The 20,579-nt window shown below is 45.7% G+C and overlaps 2 protein-coding genes across 6 annotated transcripts in view; one reads left to right on the forward strand and one right to left on the reverse strand.

The window, feature by feature from the left end:
- NEDD9 (neural precursor cell expressed, developmentally down-regulated 9) overlaps positions 1-10,434 on the forward strand; it is a 140,889-nt gene extending 130,455 nt beyond the window's left edge. For 4 of the 5 annotated variants that reach the window (XM_007114783.4, XM_007114782.4, XM_007114781.4 and 1 more), the window contains 5 exons: positions 944-1,045; positions 1,535-1,636; positions 2,448-3,683; positions 5,056-5,145; positions 7,351-10,433. In XM_007114783.4, coding sequence (XP_007114845.2) covers positions 944-1,045; positions 1,535-1,636; positions 2,448-3,683; positions 5,056-5,145; positions 7,351-7,860 — 2,040 coding nt within the window. In that variant the 3' untranslated portion in view covers positions 7,861-10,433. Of the gene's footprint in view, positions 1-943; positions 1,046-1,534; positions 1,637-2,447; positions 3,684-5,055; positions 5,146-7,350 lie in introns of all 5 variants that reach the window. The other variant, XM_028478796.2, reaches the window with a different exon arrangement.
- Positions 10,435-15,804: 5,370 nt separating this feature from the next.
- The window catches only part of SMIM13 (small integral membrane protein 13), a 49,762-nt gene continuing 44,987 nt past the window's right edge, over positions 15,805-20,579 (reverse strand). The window contains exon 2 of the transcript XR_003676800.2: positions 15,805-16,373. The gene's annotated coding sequence lies outside the window, so the exon portion shown is untranslated. The remainder of the gene's footprint in view (positions 16,374-20,579) is intronic.

Consider the following 20,579-nt stretch of genomic DNA (forward strand, 5'->3'; position numbering starts at 1 on the left):
ACAGGGGTCAGGCAGAAACAAGACCCTAGTCATTTAGAAGCTTTGGGGGGATTAAATATATTTTCAGAGGAGTTTAAGTTCCAGTCATTTCTCTACCTGTGCTTAGGACACAATGAGGTGTGCAGATATGAAAGTGCGAGCCTGTCGGGTGAGATTTGTTTCATTGACATTGGTTCCAGATGCTCAAGCTGCAATGAGTGTACTTGACTTTTGACATCACTTGGACGTAGGTACCTTCTGGATGTGTGCTTCCCCGGTGGAAATGGGAAAATGATTAGACCTCAACTCTCTTCCTGGTCGGCTCCCAGACTCAGTATTTCATGTGTTTCATTCGTTAAAATGAAAGCTCCTGGAGGCTTCTAAGGGCAGCGCTGTGTGAGCCTTAGCTTCATAAAAGTACTCTAGTGGCCTATGGAATTTTAGTTATAATCATAATAACGTCAGATGAAGAGGCTTCCTGGGGAAGGTATGAGAGGAATTTTAAGTGGCTGAACTCTATTTACAAATAGTTTCAGAGCCTTTTTTTTTTTTTAAATGCTGTGCTTTTGATGCTCCAAAGGGTTGATCTAGGACTTTCATAATTCAAACATGATTCTACTTTCAAGTACCTTTTGGGAATTGAGACTTTATCTGACTAACTTTGAGGTGATTTTGTTACCATGAGGAATGGGGACAGAGATATTTCAGGGAATGGTTCTTCACTGGGATTCAAGAGGGATTTAAAAGTTTACCGGCCTGGTGTCTCCTTCCTTGTCTCCTTCCTTTTGTCTCTTCCCTCTTTCTTTGTGTGTGTGTGTGTGTGTGTGTGTGTGTGTGTGTGTGTGTGTTTTCTTTCTTTCTTTTTAGTCGGGTGAAAGATGAGGGTGGAGTGTCTGATTAGGAGGCTAGGAGATGCCCTCAGGACTCGGCCTGGAGTTTTACCCCTGTGTCTTCCTGTCCACAGGTGATCACGCCGATGAGGACAGGCCATGGCTATGTGTACGAGTACCCATCCAGATACCAAAAGGACGTCTATGACGTCCCTCCTTCCCAGACCGCTCACGGGGTGCGTACCAGAAATGTGCTCACTAGGGGAGAGGGCAGCTCTCCTTCAGGGCTACAGAGGAAAGGGAAGTTCACAAAATATGTACATGTCATGTGACGCTTTATTTAGGTTGTCTATCCAGGGGCCATTTTAGCCAATGTTATTTAAGTTATGTTTTCTGGATTTGCTTTATTAGGGAATCGAGGCTTTGATCTAACAAAGCTTTTATTGCTTATCAATTTATCAGGCAGCGTAAAATTTAAGCTACAATTTAAAATACAGACAGTGTAGACAGTTTACCTAAGATCATTTTTATATTCAATCTAAGTCAAAGAATACAAAATTGAAAAAGAAAAATTCCATCAACCCTTTATTACATAGAATTCAGCTGAAGAGCAAGGGAACACATAACCTGGTGAATAAATCCGTCATTAAAAGCTTAGTACATAAAAAATGACAAGTATAAGACATTTCCGTGCTGGGTAACTCTGGTGGGGTGTTTCTCTTCAGGTGTACGACATCCCACCGTCGTCTGTGAAAGGCCCCGTGTTCTCAGTTCCAGTGGGAGAGATAAAACCTCAAGGGGTCTATGACATCCCTCCTACCAAAGGGGTAAGTGAGCTACTACAGAGCAGCAAAAAACGTGTGTGTGTGTGTGTGTGTGTGTGTGTGTGTGTGCGCGCGCGCGTGTGTGTGTGTGTACTGGGATAAACAAACCAAAGAGGAGAAGCTAGCCTTTGTAAGAGGGCACTGGGAGGGAAGAGAGGGGGGAGAGAGGAAGAAACAGCAATAAAGATAATTCTAGGAATTCCATATTTAGGGGCCCACACTAAAAAAACGGGGAGTCAGTAAGGAGAGCCAATAAGAAGGTAAAGTAATCAATTCCGTTGGCAAGCCGCTCCTGTATCTCATGGAGCTCATGTTTATATAGGGTGTCACGGCTCACTCAGGCCGTGCATGTAATGGGTTAACGCATTGGACTTATTCTGCGCAGGAAGTACAGTTATCCTGACTCTACAGGTGGGGGAACTGTGTCTCAGAACACTGAAGCAGCTTACGGGGCAGCACGCAGCTGACCGGTCCGGGAGAGACCCTAGGCCTCCCGACGCCTGGCCCGGGCTGCTAATGCATCATCTGCCCTCCCAGCCTGCAGCAGCTGAGCAAGGAGACCCAGGAGGTGGTCAGCGACGCAGGCCCAGGAGAGCAGCGCGGGCAGGAGGGGTCCACGCAAGGCAGCGTGGAGGCCAGGGAAGGATGCACTTGTCAAAGGGCGGGGCAGGTGAGGGCAGGGAGACACTTAGGGGTGGAGGGCGAGCTAGAGGGAGGCAGCACCTGGCCCTCATCCTGATGTACCGCTCAGTTTCCGCACCGTCACGTGAGCCAACCGAGCAAATAACAGCTTCGCTCTCCACTTGCTTTTCAGGGATACGCCCTTCCCCCCGCTGCCTGCAGAGATGAGGCCGGCCTTAGGGAGAAAGAGTACGACTTCCCCCCTCCGATGAGACACGCCGGCCGGCCCGACGGCAGACCCGAGGGCGTTTATGACATCCCCCCAGCCGGCACCAAGCCCCTGGGCAAGGACCTTCACACTAAATATAACGGCGACGCTGCAGGAGCAGCGGAGCTGGCGCCACGGAGACACCAAAGCGTTTCCCTGAGCCACCCGGCCCCGCAGGTGCGCCAGCCCGGGGGCTCCCACAGCGACGCCTACGATGTCCCCCGGGGGGTCCAGTTCCTGGCACCGCCCGCAGAAACCAGCGAGAAGGCAAACCTCGAAGAGAGAGACGGGGTTTACGACGTGCCGCTGCCCAGCCCGCCGGACGCCAAAGGCCCCCAGGACGTGGTGGACGGCGTCAACCGGCTGTCCTTCTCCAGCACCGGCAGCAGCCGGAGCACCATGTCCACGTCCTCCACCACCTCGAGGGAGTCCTCGCTGTCCGCCTCCCCGTCCCAGGGCAGAAGGCTCTTCCTGGACCCAGACACGGCCATCGAGAGGCTCCAGCGGCTGCAGCAGGCGCTGGAGGTGGGCGTCTCGGGCCTGATGGCGCTGGTCACCGCCGACTGGCGGGGCTACGGGTACATGGAGCGACACGTCAACGAGGTCCGCGCCGCCGTGGACAGGGTGGAGCTGGCCCTGAGGGACCACCTGCACTTCGCCAAGGGGGCCACGGCCAACGCCGGCTGCCTGCCGGAGCTCCTCCTCCACAGCAAGCTGAAGCGGGAGCTGCAGCGGCTGGAGGACTCCCATCAGATCCTGAGCCAGACCAGCCGGGACTTAAACGAGTGCAGCTGGTCCCTGAACGTTCTGGCCGTCAACAAGCCCCAGAACAAATGGGATGACCTGGACCGGTTCGTGATGGTGGCAAAGACGGTGCCAGACGATGCCAAGCAGCTGACCACGACCATCAACACCAACGCGGAGGCCCTCTTCCAGCCGGGCCCCGGCAGCTCGCACGGGAAGGGCGGGCCTGAGAGCATCACGAGCTCCGCCGCACACGCCGGCTCCCAGGTACAGCCGCTGCATCCCGGGGACCACAGGGCTCCAGCCCTCAACAAGCCACTGCCCCCAAGCCTGGGCAAGGAGCAGCCCCCTGACTGTAGCAGCAGTGATGGCTCTGAACGGAGCTGGATGGATGATTACGACTACGTCCACCTCCAGGTAAAGACCCAGACTCCCAGGGCACCCACACTCCCACGCAGTGGCCTGGGGCTCATGCCTGTAAGGCTGCTAGCTAGGCTGCCAGAGCGGGACCGAGATTAATGTTCAGAAACATGACGACTGGTTCACAAAGTGGAGGCAATGTTGTCCAGTAGGAAGAATACTGGCCTGAGAGTCCTGAGTCCTCTAGACTTTTCCGTGACACCGTGTCACCAACTTATGTAACCTCATCTCATTGCCTCATTTGCAAAATGAATGAAGCACAGGGTTGGATTCGATCTGATGGATATGCCTCAGGCAAGCAGGAGGAGACTCCCCAAGTAGGTTAGGGGGCCCACAAATAAACATACCAGCTCCACTTCTGTTTGCATTTCATGATATGGTTCTGCACGATACTTTATTTGAAAAAAAAAAAAAAGTAGGGTGAGGGGTGTTTCACGGTTAAGGAAAAAGATTTGAAAACCTCTGAATTTCTAAGGTCCCTTCAGCTCTATACTGTGTATGTGTATGTGTATGTGTGTAGAATTACTCACAGAGAAACTTAACCCCGCCATAGGCTTACCTTGAAGAGCACTGGGCGTGGCATTTGCCGATTGACCTAGAACTTAACGGCATATGGAAATCGGGCCTTCACAGTCTGCGTCCTACGAGTGGAAATTCCGCCAGGTTGACTCGGGATCCCGACAGCTTGCCCTTTCCCTTCGGGGCATTAAAACATTCTACAAGATCCATTATTTAGAATTTGCTTTACTATCTTATTCTGCCATTCTTTTCATTTGACTGACAGCTGCGAAGTACCCTGAGGATTATTACCCACAGTTCCTTTGCGTACAGCTGGGGAGGGGAGAGCAGAGCCACACCTTGTGCTGAAGAAAAGTATGGGGAGAGAGTAGACCGAGGCATTAAACATTTCCCCGGCTGCTTGTCCAGCTCTGCCTCTTGGGAAATGCTGATTTGGTGTAGAGCTGTAGATGATTGAAAGAAACTAGAAATACAATGTGGACCACGTTTAGAGCCCCGTTAGGAGGTTGATGGGTTTGCATATAATCTATTAGAAAAGAGTCCTGAGAAAAAGCACCGCTTAAGGAGGTTTGAAGGGGGCCATGGTTAGCCCTCCAAAAGTGGTAAAGTGGAGCGGAGAGCATGGCACCCCACAAGCAAATGGGTTTTAGTTTTCAGTTCTCATCCACACAGTGACTCTGGAAGTCTGGCCGAGAACCCCTGCCTGGGGCTCACAGGGCCTAACTGGGTATGCGGGAAATTGCCAAGGCGGTGGGAAATGGAAGAGTATTTACGTGTTTGTCAATGAAATTGTTGGCATAAGTGAATCATAGTGGTGACGTCATGTTTTCTTTCTGTTGGAACATAATAGGGTAAGGAGGAGTTTGAGAGACAACAGAAGGAGCTCTTGGAAAAAGAAAATATCATCAAACAGAACAAGATGCAGCTGGAACATCATCAGGTGCGTTCAATCAGAACAAAAACTACTTGGTATTGAAAAGATTTCCCACTTAATAAGGAAAGTATAACTTCAGAAGCCCACGGTTTTGATCCTCCCAGGACACTTTGGCATAAACAAGCTCCAAGGCACATAATAGGGTATAAGAACACAGAGAAGGTCTATGGCCTTAGTAATCTAGCTGGGTGTACCTGGACTATGTCCAAATACAGTTTTTCCAGGCTAAGCCTGTACATCTAACATGTTTAAGACTATTGGGTTAAGGCGGTTGGTCTCAAGGAGCAAGACCCCCTCAAGCTGGCCCAAGCAAACGTGTTTTATAGTAAAGCCATAACAGGGGAATTCAAGAACAGAAAATGAAGATATAGCCATGTCTTAAAGAACTAGGCCTGTCAATTTCCTCTCCTTCTTGTACTAACTTTGTGTCTCTCTAAATTGACGTCCTTGGCCTCTAGTTTCTGGCAGTTTCCTCTGATTATCTACTCATTTGGTGCCCCTGTAACTTTACAGAACCCACAGCTGGACACTCAAAGCCTTTCCTATATATAGTTTTTCATCTCAGCTTCCTCGCTAATAGTCAGCCCCTTCTGTGGTTTATCAAATTCCTTAAAAAAGAGTCTGGGCCATTATCTAGCTATCTGTCTCTATCTATCTCCCTCTGTCTCTCTGTCTCTATCATCTCTATCTCTGTCTCTCCCCTACTGCCCAAGCCTATGGCTTGGCTGTTCTTGGTCCAATCTAAGGGGAGGAAGGCAGGATCCAGTGTTTTCAAAATATATCCAAGTCCATTTACTAAGGGCTTTGGGCCAGCCAGTTTCATTCAAAAGTTGGGCATGAATGGGGCAAATAATAATGGGAATTGCTAATACAAGGGCACAAAAATCACGAGAAGTGGATCGAGGATTTATAGGCCTTTTAGGATGAACTGAAATGGCGTGTAGGGACATGAAATGGCGCACTGAACTCAGGAAACCAGAGTTCTAATCTGTGCTTTCTGGCCAACCAATCCTATGACCTCAGGCAAGTCACTTAACCTCCCTGAACTTTGATCATTTCTCTATAAAATGAGAAAGTCCGTCTCCCCTCCGACCTAAGGAGATGATATATTTATGAACATACTTGGAAAAGCATAAGCTGAATATCTTGAAGCATTGCCCTGTATCTGTTTATGTTTGCTTTGGCATTTGGCCAAGTAAGACTGCAGGGCTTTGGGGAACTTGTTGAAATCATAGTAATTCCTAAGAAGAAGAAAACAGAGTCTACAGAAAAGGAAAGCTCGCTGTGCACTTCTCAGGGGAGAAGCTGGGTGAGGTCAACCCTGCTCAGACTCAACCCTATTTCAGGGCAGAAGACTGAGTCCTAAACTCCGGTCACAGATAGCTGTTGCCTGTAAAAGGGAGCCTCTCCTGACACTTGGTGCAATAGCTGGAGATTATTATCATTGCAGTTTAAATAATCCACCAGCTGGGGGCAGTGAGGAGAGAAGGGAGAAAGCTAACACTGAGTCTGACCTTGTGTGAGGCCCCTTCCTCTCGACCGCTCTGGGGGTCTAAGTGTTACGATGCACAGCCTGCGTTCAGATTCCCTTAGAGTTCTCTTCCACAGTGCACGTGTATTTATATGCAGTAGTCTACCCTGTAGTGCTGGATAATAACATTTATAAATCTGGACAGAAAGAATAGGAGAAATAGAAAAGGGGCATGGATTGTCATTTATCTCAGTGCCCGGAAGGGACAAAGTCAAGGCTTTCCCCCAGAAGGAGCAAACTGTCAGTGACTGACTTGAAAAGGAGATCCCTACGTTTGCTTTTCCCTGGCCACCACTCAACATTTAATAAACATTTACCTAGAGTCTCCATTATACCAAACACTATTCTAAGCACTTTGCAAATATTAACTCATTTAACCTTCGTAAAGGTGTAGGTAACAGAACTGGGTTTAAACCCTATGCTGCCTTCCAGCCTGAGGACAGAAGAGACCAATCGTGTCCAATCACAGAAGTCAGAGCTGGAGGATTCCTTAGGGATCCTCTTTGTCAGCCTCTACATTTCACAACTTAGGAAAGCCAGGCAACTGGACAAGTCTTGGCGTCTAATAAGCACCTCACACTGGGATGAAGATCCCTGCGTTTTCACTGCAAGCCCTGGTTAATTTCCATTTCGGCACACCGCCGCATCCGTAACAAACTCGGCTTTTTCCTTCCCTGCAGCTGAGTCAGTTCCAGTTGTTGGAACAAGAAATCACAAAGCCCGTGGAGAACGACATCTCCAAGTGGAAGCCCTCCCAGAGCCTCCCAAGCACCAGCAGCGGCGTGGGCGCTCAGGACAGGCAGCTGCTGTGCTTCTACTACGACCAGTGTGAGACCCATTACATCTCCCTCCTCAACGCCATCGACGCTCTCTTCAGCTGCCTCAGCTCGGCACAGCCCCCGCGGATCTTCGTGGCGCACAGCAAGTTCGTCATCCTCAGCGCCCACAAACTGGTGTTCATCGGAGACACGCTGACAAGGCAGGTGGCCGCCCAGGACGTTCGCAACAAAGTGATGAACTCCAGCAACCAGCTCTGCGAGCAGCTCAAGACCATAGTTTTGGCGACCAAGGCGGCCGCGCTCCATTACCCCAGCACCTCCGCCCTGCAGGAGATGGTCCACCAGGTGACCGACCTGTCCAGGAACGCGCAGCTCTTCAAGCGCTCTTTGCTGGAGATGGCGACATTCTGAGAAGAGCAGCAAAAGATGGACTGACTTGGATTACTGAGGAAAACTGGAAATACTCTCTGGTTTTTGTAAATTTTATCTATTTTTGTAGATATTTTATACGAAAGTGAAATATTTTAACAGTTGATGGGCTAGACGACATTCAGAAATTCAGGGAACTCTAGGGGGAACTTTTCTTTTCCTGCGTGGTTCTTGTGTACACACCTAAGCATCTAAGACGTAAACTGTACAGAATCCTGTCCGTGTGTGTGTATGACTGTGTGTTCATGTTCGTTCGTAGACGTTTGTCTGATACATTCCATTGAAAACCATGAATTAAGAAGCACCTTAGTAAGCACCTCCTAATGCTGCATTTTTTTTTTAGAAAACATACCAGCTGGTTGTAATATTGCTCTACATATACTAGCGATTATTCTGAGCCTGTCACTCCCAAGTCTGGGAAGCATAGTATATTTGCAGGTGTGTACCCTCCAGTAAGGAGGCGTGCTATGCCTTGTTTTTGTTTTTGAAACCCCTTCCAAAACTGGCTGTCTTGGGCACGTTATTGCAAGATGCCTCACTTCTGGTTGAAAAAGCCCTCTTAGAGAGAAAGTTTCAGAAAGTATATGTTAATCCACACTCTGACATGTTAGGTGCTGGAGGAGTGACACATGTACTTAGAGGCCGTGTCCCCATTTAGGGTTGTTTCAGCATGGAGAGGACGTGTTTCTGCCCGGCTTTTTGATCATTGGCATTTATGAGTGACTTGGCCAGGCAATTTTCCAAAGGATGTTTTTAGATTTGCAAAATGTATTATTTGCAGCAGGAATTCATAAAGACACATCAGACTATGAGCATCCACAAAAGGAAGGATGGTCCCATCTGCCAGTTGTAAGTAGGGGCCTTTCTGACTCTCAGCATTCCCTTAGGTGCTACCACCCCATTACCTGAGGGAAACCGGCCAGTTCCTTGATCACCTAAACATTAGAGCCGCCAGGCCACATCCCACTCTAAGAGAATCCGATGCTTGATCCTGTACCCTCCCTAAAACACGCACATGCAGACCCGGCACTCAGAGCAGCTGTATGGAGCCCATCTAGGCGTTACAGCTCTGTCTGGCCAATGACCCTGTGCACACGGCCCACCACCGTCTCCCAGCTCGGCACAGCATCCGTCCATTCCATAGTCTGTCCTCTCGTACCTGCCGGGGTTGGCACAGCACAAACACACCACAAGCCATCAGATTCATCACACTTCTTACCCGGGGGGGGTAAATGTAGTTGTATGTTACCAAGTCAAGAAGCAAATTATGGTTTATCAATCAGTCCAGTTTTTATTTAATGATGCTATTCCAGCCGATCGGAAAACAGTTTGGTTTGCAATACATGCCTTGACTTAATTGAACTTGCTTGTTTCAGACAACCAAATCATTGGAACAGTTGGAACAGGAAAGGATTTAGGAGAGAAGGATGCATGATCTAAGTGGGATACAAAATAATCAGTGAAACTTACCCTAGAAGTGCTTTTCAGAACCACCGCTCTTGTAGTTCTTGACGTTCTGCTCTGCCAGAAGAAGCTGTATTGTTACAAGAAAGAAAGTGTGCGAAGGAAGAAGGAGGTTGCTGAAAATCAACGAAGAAGAGGTTGAAAAGTGTCCTTGTAGATTTCATTGTATAATGTGCATTTCCTAGGAGATGACAGACTTGAGCAAAGTGGTGACATTTCACGTTTTCCAAACCAAAATGTTCAATCTGTATTACTCTCTTTCCCACATTGTATATACAGGCTATTTTTAAATCATTAAAATTTTAGATGTCTGTTTTCATAGGCATTGGGTTTTCTTTTTCACTATTTCTTTTCTTGTCTCAAAATTAAATATTAGCTTATTTTGGCACTCCTAATATAGAAAGTTAAATTATGGTGATTTTATCAATATTATAGATCTGGATTTTTGAGTAAAATTGAGTGTTATTTTTTCATTTTGCGTCATGTCATTTTGCATCATTTAAAGAAAATTCTGGAATTTGTGAACATTACCAAACCTAAATATCTGGAACAAAGCTGCTCTTCACCAGAAAGCCTATATATTTAAATGACGGGTGGAATGATTTCTGCTATCATAATATCGATGTTACTATTCACATGGTTTTAGAATCAAAGGGAATTGCTCGATTCATTCTGGAATGGACATCAAGAAATATTTAAAAGAAAACTATATTTGATGAAAATAAGAGATTCGTAACCACATAAATTATTTTTAATGCTTGGCCCACTCTTTCACTCTGGTATCCTACTGAGAGTTACAGATAAAGTATCTGAATATACCTTGCATTTACCTTTTTCCCACATCTATAAACATTTTCAAAGAAAGTGTCAAGGCACTTCTTGGGAAATGGAAAGTCTTTTGAAAAAATGGCACTAGAACAGCTAGATCTCTCCATGGAAAAAGAATGAATATTTACCTTACATCTTACAGAAAAATTAACTCACATGGATCATAGCCCTAAACGTGAAACTTAAAACTCTCACGCTTCTAGAAGAAAATACAGGGGAAAAATCTTTGTGATCTTAGGAAGACAAGGGTTCCTTAGGTAGAACAAAAAAGCATAAATAATAAAAAAATTGATAAATTGGACTTTATCAAAACTTAAAACTTTTCTAAGAAGACCATTAAGAAAACAAAAAGTTAACCAACAAACCAGGAGAAAATATTTGTACCACATACCTCAGCCAAGGACATGTATCAGAATAAGGAAACAAATAACTAAATTTTTTTAAAATAAATTTATTTACTTTTTTTTCGCTGTGTTGGGTCTTCGTTGCTGCGTGGGCTTCTCATTGCAGCAGCTTCTCTCGTTGCAGAGCACGGGCTCTAGGCGCGCAGGCTCAGTAGTTGTGGCACGTGGGCTCAGCGGTTGTGGTGCACGGGCTCTAGAGCACAGGCTCAGTAGTTGTGGTGCACAGGCTTAGTTGCTCCGCAGCGTGTGGGATCCTTCCAGACCAGGGCTCGAACCCGTGTCCCCTGCATTGGTAGACGGATTCTTAACCACTGCGCCACCAGGGAAGTCCCAATAACTAAATTTTTTAACCAGGCAAAAATTTTGAACAGAAACCTCTCAAAAGAAGACGTGTGAGGGGACTTCCCTGGTGGTGCAGTGGATAAGAGTCCACCTGCTAATGCAGGGATCACAGGTTCAATCCCTGGTCCGGGAAGATCCCACATGCCGTGGAGCAACTAAGCCCGTGCACCACAACTACTGAGCCTGCGCTCTAGAGCCCACGAGACACAACTACTGAGCCTGTGAGCCACAACTACTGAGCCCACGCGCCTAGAGCCAGTGCCCCGCAAGAAGAGAAGCCACCACGATGAGAAGCCCGCGCACCGCAACGAAGAGTAGCCCCCACTCGCCACAACTAGAGAAAGCCCGCGTGCAGCAACGAAGAACCAACGCAGGCAAAAAATACATAAAATTTAAAAAAAATAAAATAAAAAGGAACAGGTAAAATTTTTAAAAAAAAACGTGAATAGACAATAAGTAAATGAAATACAAACCCACCAAATAGAATCATTAAAGTTAAAAAGATAAGCCATACCAACCGTTGATGCGAAAGGGGAGCAAACAGAGCTCTCGTGCACTGCTGGGGAGAATGCAGAACAGTACAAACACTTCGGAAAATAGCTTGGCAGTTTAACAAAAAAATTAAATCTATGCCAACCATAGGACCTAGGAATTCATCTCCTAGGTATTTAACCAAGAAAAATAAAAGCATATGTCCATATAAGACTTGCATAAGAATGTTTATAGCAGGTCTATTTGTAATAGCCAAAAGCTAGAAACAACCCAAACGTCTATGTGAATGCATAACCATTGTAACATATCCACACAATGGAATACTTTACAGAAACAAAAAGGGAAAACAAAAGTGAAACCAAAACCAACATGAATGAACCTCAAAATCATCATGATGTGTACAAGAAGCTAGACGAAAAAGAGGACATATAGTATGTTCCATTTATACCGAATTCTAGAAAATGCAAACCACAGTGACAGAAAGCAGATCAGTGGTTGCCAGGGAAGAGGAGTGGGGGGAGGATTACGTTACCAAGGAGCTCAGGAAAAATTGGGGGAATGATGAAGAGGCCCATTTTCTTGATTGTGGTGATGGCTTCACGGGTGTATGCATGTCAAAACTCATCAAATTGTACACTTGAGATGCATACAGTTTACTCTTTGTCAATTTTTTTTTTTACGTAAATGGTCTAAACAGGACAATTAAAAGTTAGAGATTCTCAGACTGGATTTTGTTTTAAAAGCAAGACTAAATCATATGCTATTTAAAAGATGCCCAATTTAAGTAAAAATAGATAAGTTAAAAGCAAAGAGAGAGAAATATACCACGCACATTCTAATTTTTAAAAAGAAAAGCTGGAGTGACTATATCAGCTGACAAAGTAGAATTCAGAACTTGGACAAAGAGGGGCATGTCATGGTGAAAGGGTCAGTTCATAAAGAAGACAAAACATTCTTAAATTCGAATGTACCTAGTCATGAGGTTCAAAATATTATGAAGCAAAAACTGATAGAACTGAAAGGAGAAATGGAAAATCTGTAATTACAGGTGGAGATTCAGATACTATCTCTCAGCACTTAATAGAACAAGTAAACAAAAAATGGTAATAACTGGAGTTCTCTGGAACTCCCCTACATTGCTGGTAGGAATGTAAAATGGTACAACCATTTTGGTCGACAGTTTGGCAATTTCTTATAAAGTTAAGTATACACTTAGCATATAACCCAGCAATTCCAAAGGCATTTAGGCAAGAGAAATGAAAATGTATGTCCATTAACAACAAGGACCTACAGTATAGCACAGGGAACTATATTCAATATCTTGTAATAACCTGAAAAGAATCTGAAAAAGAATATATATATATAAAACTGAATCGCTTTGCTGTACATCTGAAACTAACACAACATTGTAAGTCAACTGTACTTTAATTAAAAAAAATTTTTTTTAACATCTTTATTGGAGTATAACTGTTTTACAATAGTGTGTTAGTTTCTCCTTTACAACAAAGTGAATCAGTTATACATATACATATGTTCCCATATCTCTTCCTTCTTGCGTCTCCCTCCCTCCCACCCTCCCTTATCCCACCCCTCTCATGGTCACAAAGCACCGAGCTGATCTCCCTGTGCTATGCGGCAGCTTCCCACTAGCTATCTAATTTACATTTGATCTCCCTGTGCTATGCGGCAGGTTCCCACTAGCTATCTAATTTACATTTGGTAGTGCATATATGTCCCTGCCACTCTCTCACTTCGTCACAGCTTAAATAAAATATATGTCTACAAAACTAACTGCTTTATTTAGCATAGTCCCAAATGGCATCAGCAGGTGAGTGGATAAATAAATTGTGGTCTCTTCATACAATGGAATACTGTTTGGCACTAAAAAGGAGGGAACTAGTTACATACGTAGCAGCATGAATGGATCAACCTTACAAACATTATGCTGAGAAAAAGCCAGGTAAATAAAGAGTAGGTATATATGAAGCTCTAGAAACACAAATCTAATGTGTAGTAACAAATCAAATCAGTGATTTCCTGAAATCAGGATTGGGAATTAGGAATTATCTGGAAAAGAACACAAAGGAACTTTTGGGTGTGATGGATATGTTTTATCTCAGTGCTATATGTATGTTTTATATCAGTGCCGTGTGTGTGTGTGTGTGTGTGTGTGTGTGTGTATTTGTAATTTTCACTGTCCGATACAGTAGACAATAATCACATGTGGCTATTAAGCTTATGAAATGTGATGAGTACAACTGAGGAACTGTTTTTAATTTTAATTAATTTTAATTTAAATAGCCACATGTGGTGAGTGGCCACTGTTTTGGAACTATATCTATATCTAGATTCCTAAGGTAATTATGTGAATGCAAATATTTGCATAATATACACATAAAGTGGGCGCATTGTATCGTATGGGAGTCATACCTCAATAAAGTTGATTTTTAAAAGACGTAAAAATATTTCCCAACTAACTCTGATGTTCCATTGTTTTCAAATCAATATTGATATTAATAATATTGACATTTTTTTCAAATCAATTATTATCATCCACCAACTCACAGAAACCCTGGAGGGCCCATAGAAAAAGGTCCAATCAGAAAGCTCAGCTTTCTAAAGAGTCCATCCTGGGCTAGGTCATGAACCACCCGAGAGACAAACACGGTTTTCCCTCCCCTAGTCAGTAAAAGTTGATCTGGGCTTCAGATGTTTCCCCATAAACCACATCTACATTCTTCATAGTGTTTGAGGAATTATGACAAAAGAAATGTTGCTATTCACCAGAGGACATGAAAAACAAGGATTCGTTTATTCATTGAAAGTTTCCTGCTTGGCTGAACGGAGCTGGCAAATCCGCCCTGTCCATCAATAAGCGGCAGCTGTCCCAGCCCGAGGAGCCACCCAGCCTCACAGCCTGCGCCTCTGCTGGGCATTGTGCTGTGCACCAAAGGGCAGGAAGGAAGGAGGAGCCCTGCTCTCTGCTTTTCTTCGTTTGGGACCAAAAGTAAACATGCCTCTTAAACAACTCAAGTCAGGTGATGGACACATGCCCAACCGAAAGCTTCAGGGAAAGACTTCGGAGTACAGCGAGAGAGAAGAATCCAAGTGATCTAGGCTGGGTGGACAGCACACACCAAGGGCAGGGAGTCTGGCTGAGGCTGGCGGTCGGGAAGGAGCAGGAGAGAGTTGGTCAGGGGGCCTGCGGGACAGGCCGGGGCTCCACCGCACGGGGACGGGGGCTTTGCGCGGGGCACCTCCAGAGAACTGCTGAGCTCCGAATAGGCGGATACCACATCCTTTCACGCAAGAGAAAGGCGAAGTAGCAGGAGAAGGGGTCAAGAGGAGACAAAAGAGTTGAGAGATACAATGAAGACTATGGACGGATGGAAGGAGGAGAATGGAGACAGGAGGGGAGACTGGGGGTGGGGAGAGGCGAAGAGTCGAGACAGACTCTACTCAATACTCTGTAGTGACCCATATGGGGAAAGAATCTGAAAGAGTGGCTCTATGTGCATGCATAACTGAATCCCTTTGCTGCACGCCCAAAACGAACATAACATTGTAAATCAACTGTACTCCAATACAAAATAAAAATTCAATAGAAAAAGAAGTGTCAGTGGAACAAATATCAGCTTCAAGAGATGCATATTCTAAAGCAGTACTTTAGGCTCTTTGATATTCCAGGTTCTCAAGATATTTTGAGAAATAGATTGTTGGCGGATCTGCTGTCGTCATTTTGGAAAATACCACAGAGTACGTGGTAATGCACGGGAGCAGAGAAAAGGCTCGATGGAATCTCGCAATAGAGAAACCTGTCTTGTCTACTGTTTCCCAAAACTTTTTTGACCCTAAGATCTGCCTTCTCTCTTAACACTTAGGAAAACCTGCTCGAGGATATTCAGATAGTTCGTCTTTGTTTTCCTCCCCTCTCAAAAGGCCGAGGCCGGCTAACAGGACTGGCAGAGTCAGTGTCCGTCTCTCCCCCACTTGTCCAAGTCAAGACCTCTCCCGACGATAGCGCTTTAGAACCAGCAGGCTAGGAGGCAGCATCTTGACCTCTGCCACCCATACCCCTGAATTTACACAAGGCACCTAGAGAAACACACAAACACACTTCATTGTTTCTTCAATGCGTTTCTCATCATCTGAATGTCCCAGAATAAAAAAGGAGAAAGTAAACCAGTGATTCATTTAGATGGACTCCCCCCAGAAAATCAACTCCTTTGGATGAGTTTTTTTGTTTTTTTGGGTTTTTTGTAGAAATGCTTTGTGAAGGTCAATCTTATATAAGGAGTTTAAATATACTGTAAAAGTACTTTTCAGATGGAAAACAAGAAAGTGAAAGAAAAATAAAATACATACAGATGGGAAGAGAAATCCAGTCAGAGACAGATTAAGAGATGTTTAATACATGGGAAAGCGTCCTGAAAAGTGGCCAATAATGATACAGACAAATACATACTTTGCTCTGAAAGCAGCACTCTGAAGTGCGGAAAGTGAGGAGGAGCCTTGTAGATCCTAACGGCTCAGTCTGGAAACTCTTTGGCCAGTCCTGGGAGAAAGGGCAAAGGTAGCCTGAATTCAAGAGGAGGAGTGGAGGCTGAGTGGATCGATTCCAGGTTCGTAGGAGGGGAGTCAACACGCTCGGTAAACCATTGGACGTGGCGTCTGATGGAGAGGGAGCCAGGCTGAGGGCTCCTGGTGTGGGCATCTCGATGGATGTGGCTCCACGGTGACACCAAGGAAACACCAAGGTCTCGACATCTCCACGGAACCAGCCTGTGTGAACTCCACGCTTACTGCACCATCCCCGCCGGGCACTGGACGCGGGGCTTCGTAAAGAACAAGAGCAAGGGAGCAACGCCAGCCAAGAAACCCCAAAGTGTACCAGGAGGAGGCTATGTTAAGCTCACCTTACTTCTTCCCAGGTCCCGAACAAGTAGGCACAGATTTACTTTGCGGCTGAAAAAAAAAGAAAGAAAAACAACCTTGAAAGTGTTTTAATGAGTAGAGGCCAATGTGCAGGGAAGAAACCTCTAACAAGGGGCAACTGAAAACACGGAGCCCTGACTTTTATCTCAGTGTTGACTATTACCCTGGCCTCTAAAACAAATTCCTCTGCAGCGGGGGCAGGGGGGCGGGGGAGAGCTGCAGAGGAAGAGCCCGTAGCTCTCACAACATGACCTAAGGCATCTCCCAACAACTATAATTAAGAACACTGAGTTAACAGAAAGGGCACCTTATTTTGTCTCCTCACAGACAATTTTCCAGGGAGACAAGAGTCAGCAAGAAATGATGTTAAATGAAAACATACCCATAATTTTCTCTGGCCAGCCCATCGGTCAGAACACCATCAGACGCCAGACACCACCCAGCCCTCCCCAGCATTTCATCCAAAAGCCATTTATGAGTCTCCTTTGTGACCCAGAGAGCATAACGGGGGTTTTTCAGAACTGCCTGGGCCCTTTGTGACCTAAATCCCTATTAAAGAAGTTGAATTCTCTAAGGAGGATGGTTGTGAAGGGGACATTTTAGACATCTGTAGGAGAAGCTGCCTATTCCTGGGTCTTGCCCGAGGTCGAAACATCAAGACAAAGGAGTATGCAGGTGTATTTTTAGGAGGATGTAAAAATGTAAATGGACAACGTAGCTAAGGTTGCCCTTGCCCTTGGGCAGTTATTCCTACCTATCTGTCTAGACATCCAGTCAACACTAGAAAAGGCCTAACATTTGAGGAAAGGTTATCGTTGAATAATGGGTACCCGTCTTGTTTGCAAAAGGAAAATCAATAAACAAGAAAACAAAAGGAGTGCAAGGAACATTAAGAAGAGGGCCTGTTGTGCGGAGGGGGGGGAGGTTTTCTAGAGAAAAGTTGCCCAAAAGGAGTGGACTCGTGAGGGTCCCAGGCCACTGCCCTTGTTGGAAGGGGCCCTCCAAAAGTCCTTTACTCCCCTGCAGGGGCAAATGGCCAGCACCCCGTCACTCCAGGTAACAACGTCTTAATCTGGGCACCACCTAGGATGGTTTTGAAGCCTTTACGCGTCCAGCATTTTGCAGATCTAAAGCAGAGTTCACTTGGGACCCCTCGGATGACCTCACACATCACCCCCTTTTGGGCCAGTGGGGAAACAAAAGCCCTAGGAGGACAATTTGGTTTTTCTGCCAGATTCCGCCACCAACCTGCCTGTGAAATGGGGATACTAAGCCGACGTTGTTCAGTGTTGTGAACGTAAGCGTTTAAAGTCATTCCTAAGCGCTCTACAAACACGCAGCAGTACTATGACTTCTTTGTCTGCACATCTCCCCGTTCTATTGTACGTTTCAGACCTTAGGGCCTCTTGAGTTCATCTTCTCCCTCTAATGGCCTTGTTCACACGAGGAGCTCAATTCATGTTTGTTGACTGTCTAACTGACCAAATGAATGAATCTAACTCCCTAGATAACCCCCACTAATCCCACATTGGAGGAGCCCTTTGAAACAAAAGGACTTCGCAGGATCCTTAAAGATAACAAACACTGAAATCCCTCCAAAGGCCAGGACTGCAAGTGTCCATAAGTTACTGTTGTATTGTTTCACATTATATAAGTACTTTCCCATCACTTACTTTAGTGCCTTTTTTCGTTGCCGTTGGATGTCTGTGATTTCTCTGTTGCAAGTTCCTGAGGTTGGAGACTGTGTTTCACAGCTCCCTGTGGGCCAAGCTCCAGTGCACTCCCTTGCAAAGTTGGTGTCACCAAACCTAACCAAACCCTCAGTCCCTGGATTGCGAACCCATGGTTTTGGATAACTGCGATGTTACCTCACCCCACGTGCTCTCTCAAAATGGCTCAACATTTTTGTTACTTCCCCATCCTGATACTCAGATCTTGAAAACATCCCAGCATTTATGGACCTTTCAACTATGGCACCTACAAGTAAAAACCAATTACAGAGAAAATCGACAAAAGCCTAAATGGGAGAAAAGTTTTATTACCAGTAAGCAAATTACAGGTGGATGTATTCACATTTAAGCATTGGGGAGTGTGTTTTGTTTCTCCTGAGTAACAGACAAGCTTTTTCTCATGGAAAGGAGACTTTTTGTAACTAACTGAGGTTTTCCTTTTTGCCTTTACCACCAAGAAGGTCAAAGACAAACGCAGTAGCCAGTAACCTAAGGCTTGACTATCTGGGTTCTAAATTTCCTCTTCATCTAATCCTTTCTACTTAAATTATTCCCTGTCCTCTCTTTTTAGCCACCGTCTCTAATATTACACGGGCTCATGTGAAATATTTTGAGCATGTAAGAGCTTGGATGCTTATGGGGTGTGCACCAAAGCATAGACTCTGCTTCTCCTTCTGTGAGGTCAAGACCCTCCTCAGTGAGACGGACGGGGCCAGTCCTATTGGGCTTGCAGCCAGTTCTCTCCTATGGAAGCCCGCTGCCGGGGGCCTGGCTGGGCAAGTTCTTCTGTTGGCTATTTCTCACACCCCAAATCTATCTTTCACTGCGACTTCTCCCAGGCTTGGGTATGAACCCCGACTGGATGTCCATTTCCCTACTGTCAGTATCCCCTCAGGGAACGAAAGCCCTTTCCTGAAATCTGGTCTCAGACAGTTATTAATATATTTGACCCTTAAATGTAGCATTAAGGGTTAGAACCCATTCCTGTTTCTTTCAGGAGGCACGCCGGCCACTTTACCATTTCACAGATGCAAGTTGAGTCATCAGTGCCTGGAAACATCCAAGCCCCTGCACTCTACCTGAGAGCCTCAGCCCTAACAGATCACCCTGTGACACCCGCAAGCCTCACAATCAGAGGCGGGCAGAGTTGCCAGTTACAGGTGGACGGCGCGCAAATCCCACGCCCCTCGCGTTCCCATGGGAGGGAAGAACTGCCTTCCGCCTTGTGACTGGGGCTTCCTAGTGGCAGAGGAACATCCTTGAGTCTCCTCACAGGCTGCACATTAGCTGCAAGGGAAAAATAGTAGTTATGCGGTGGAGAAATCAGACAGCCCCTCGATGGAGCGGGGTGATCACAGTTAACCCCCCCAGGGAGGGGCAGACGAATGGGGTACCTTCTCCAGGAGGGCGACCCTGAGCCGGTGTCACATCACAGAGGCAGCACGGAGCTTCCTCACCTGACCACGACGAGATGGCCTCAAGCACAAAATGGAGACAGCCTGTCCTAGGTTTTAAAGGCGGAGGAAACCTATTCTGCAAAACTGTCAGTGTTACACAAGACAGAGGAAGGCTGTGAAAGGTCTTCAGATTAAGGGAGGCAAGAGAGAACCAATAACTGGTGGCCTACGTGGCACTACTGGCCTGGACCCCATCCTGGAGGAGAGAATCGAGGACATTATTGTTGAGTTAATTGTCGACACTGAAACACAGACAGTACCTTAAACAGAGGTACCAAATCCATGCTAAACTGACCAAGGTTGATCGGCACTCTGGTTCTGTAAGAGAATGTTCTCGTTCCTAGCAGAGGGGCACTGATGTATTCTAGGGTAAAGGGCCACAATGTAGGCACTGTGTTTCACAAAAAGATTTTAAACGTCTCAATAGCAAGTGATTCTCAGTAAAATGTGCTATCCTCCTTCTTAGAACTTTTCTGTAAATTTGGAATTATTTTCAAGTAAAAAGTTTTTAAAAACAACAACAATAACACTTCAATCTTACCTATAAAAGCTTGGCCTCAGTTATTATTGAGGTAACGGGTTTAAATCTCATCTCTACCTCTCAGCTGTGTGGTCTTGAGCTATTACTCTCTGCAAGCCTTGATTTCCCCCTCAATAAAATGGGTCTAATGATAGCAGCTGTGTCGTAGGCTCTTCACAAGGCTTAATATCACGAATGAATGTTTGTAAAACACTTAGAACACGTCCTGGCACAAAGTCGGCACCGTACGACTCTTTGGTAAATAAACTGCTACAATTCTCAAATTAAAAACACAACAAACACACAAAACAACTTTCTCCAAGCCTAAAAATTCTCTCTTGGGATCCACAGACTGACTCAATTAATATGTCAATGCGCATAGATTTAGCACGAACTATGTGTTCATTGTTGGGTTACCAACCAGACAAGTATGCTTCATCGAGCAGGGTTAGAAATGTGGGAAGGTGGGCTTCCCTGGTGGCTCAGTGGTTGAGAATCTGCCTGCCAATGAAGGGGACACGGGTTCGAG

Source organism: Physeter macrocephalus, chromosome 18 (genome assembly GCF_002837175.3).
Source record: "Physeter macrocephalus isolate SW-GA chromosome 18, ASM283717v5, whole genome shotgun sequence".
Lineage (NCBI taxonomy): Eukaryota > Metazoa > Chordata > Mammalia > Artiodactyla > Physeteridae > Physeter > Physeter macrocephalus.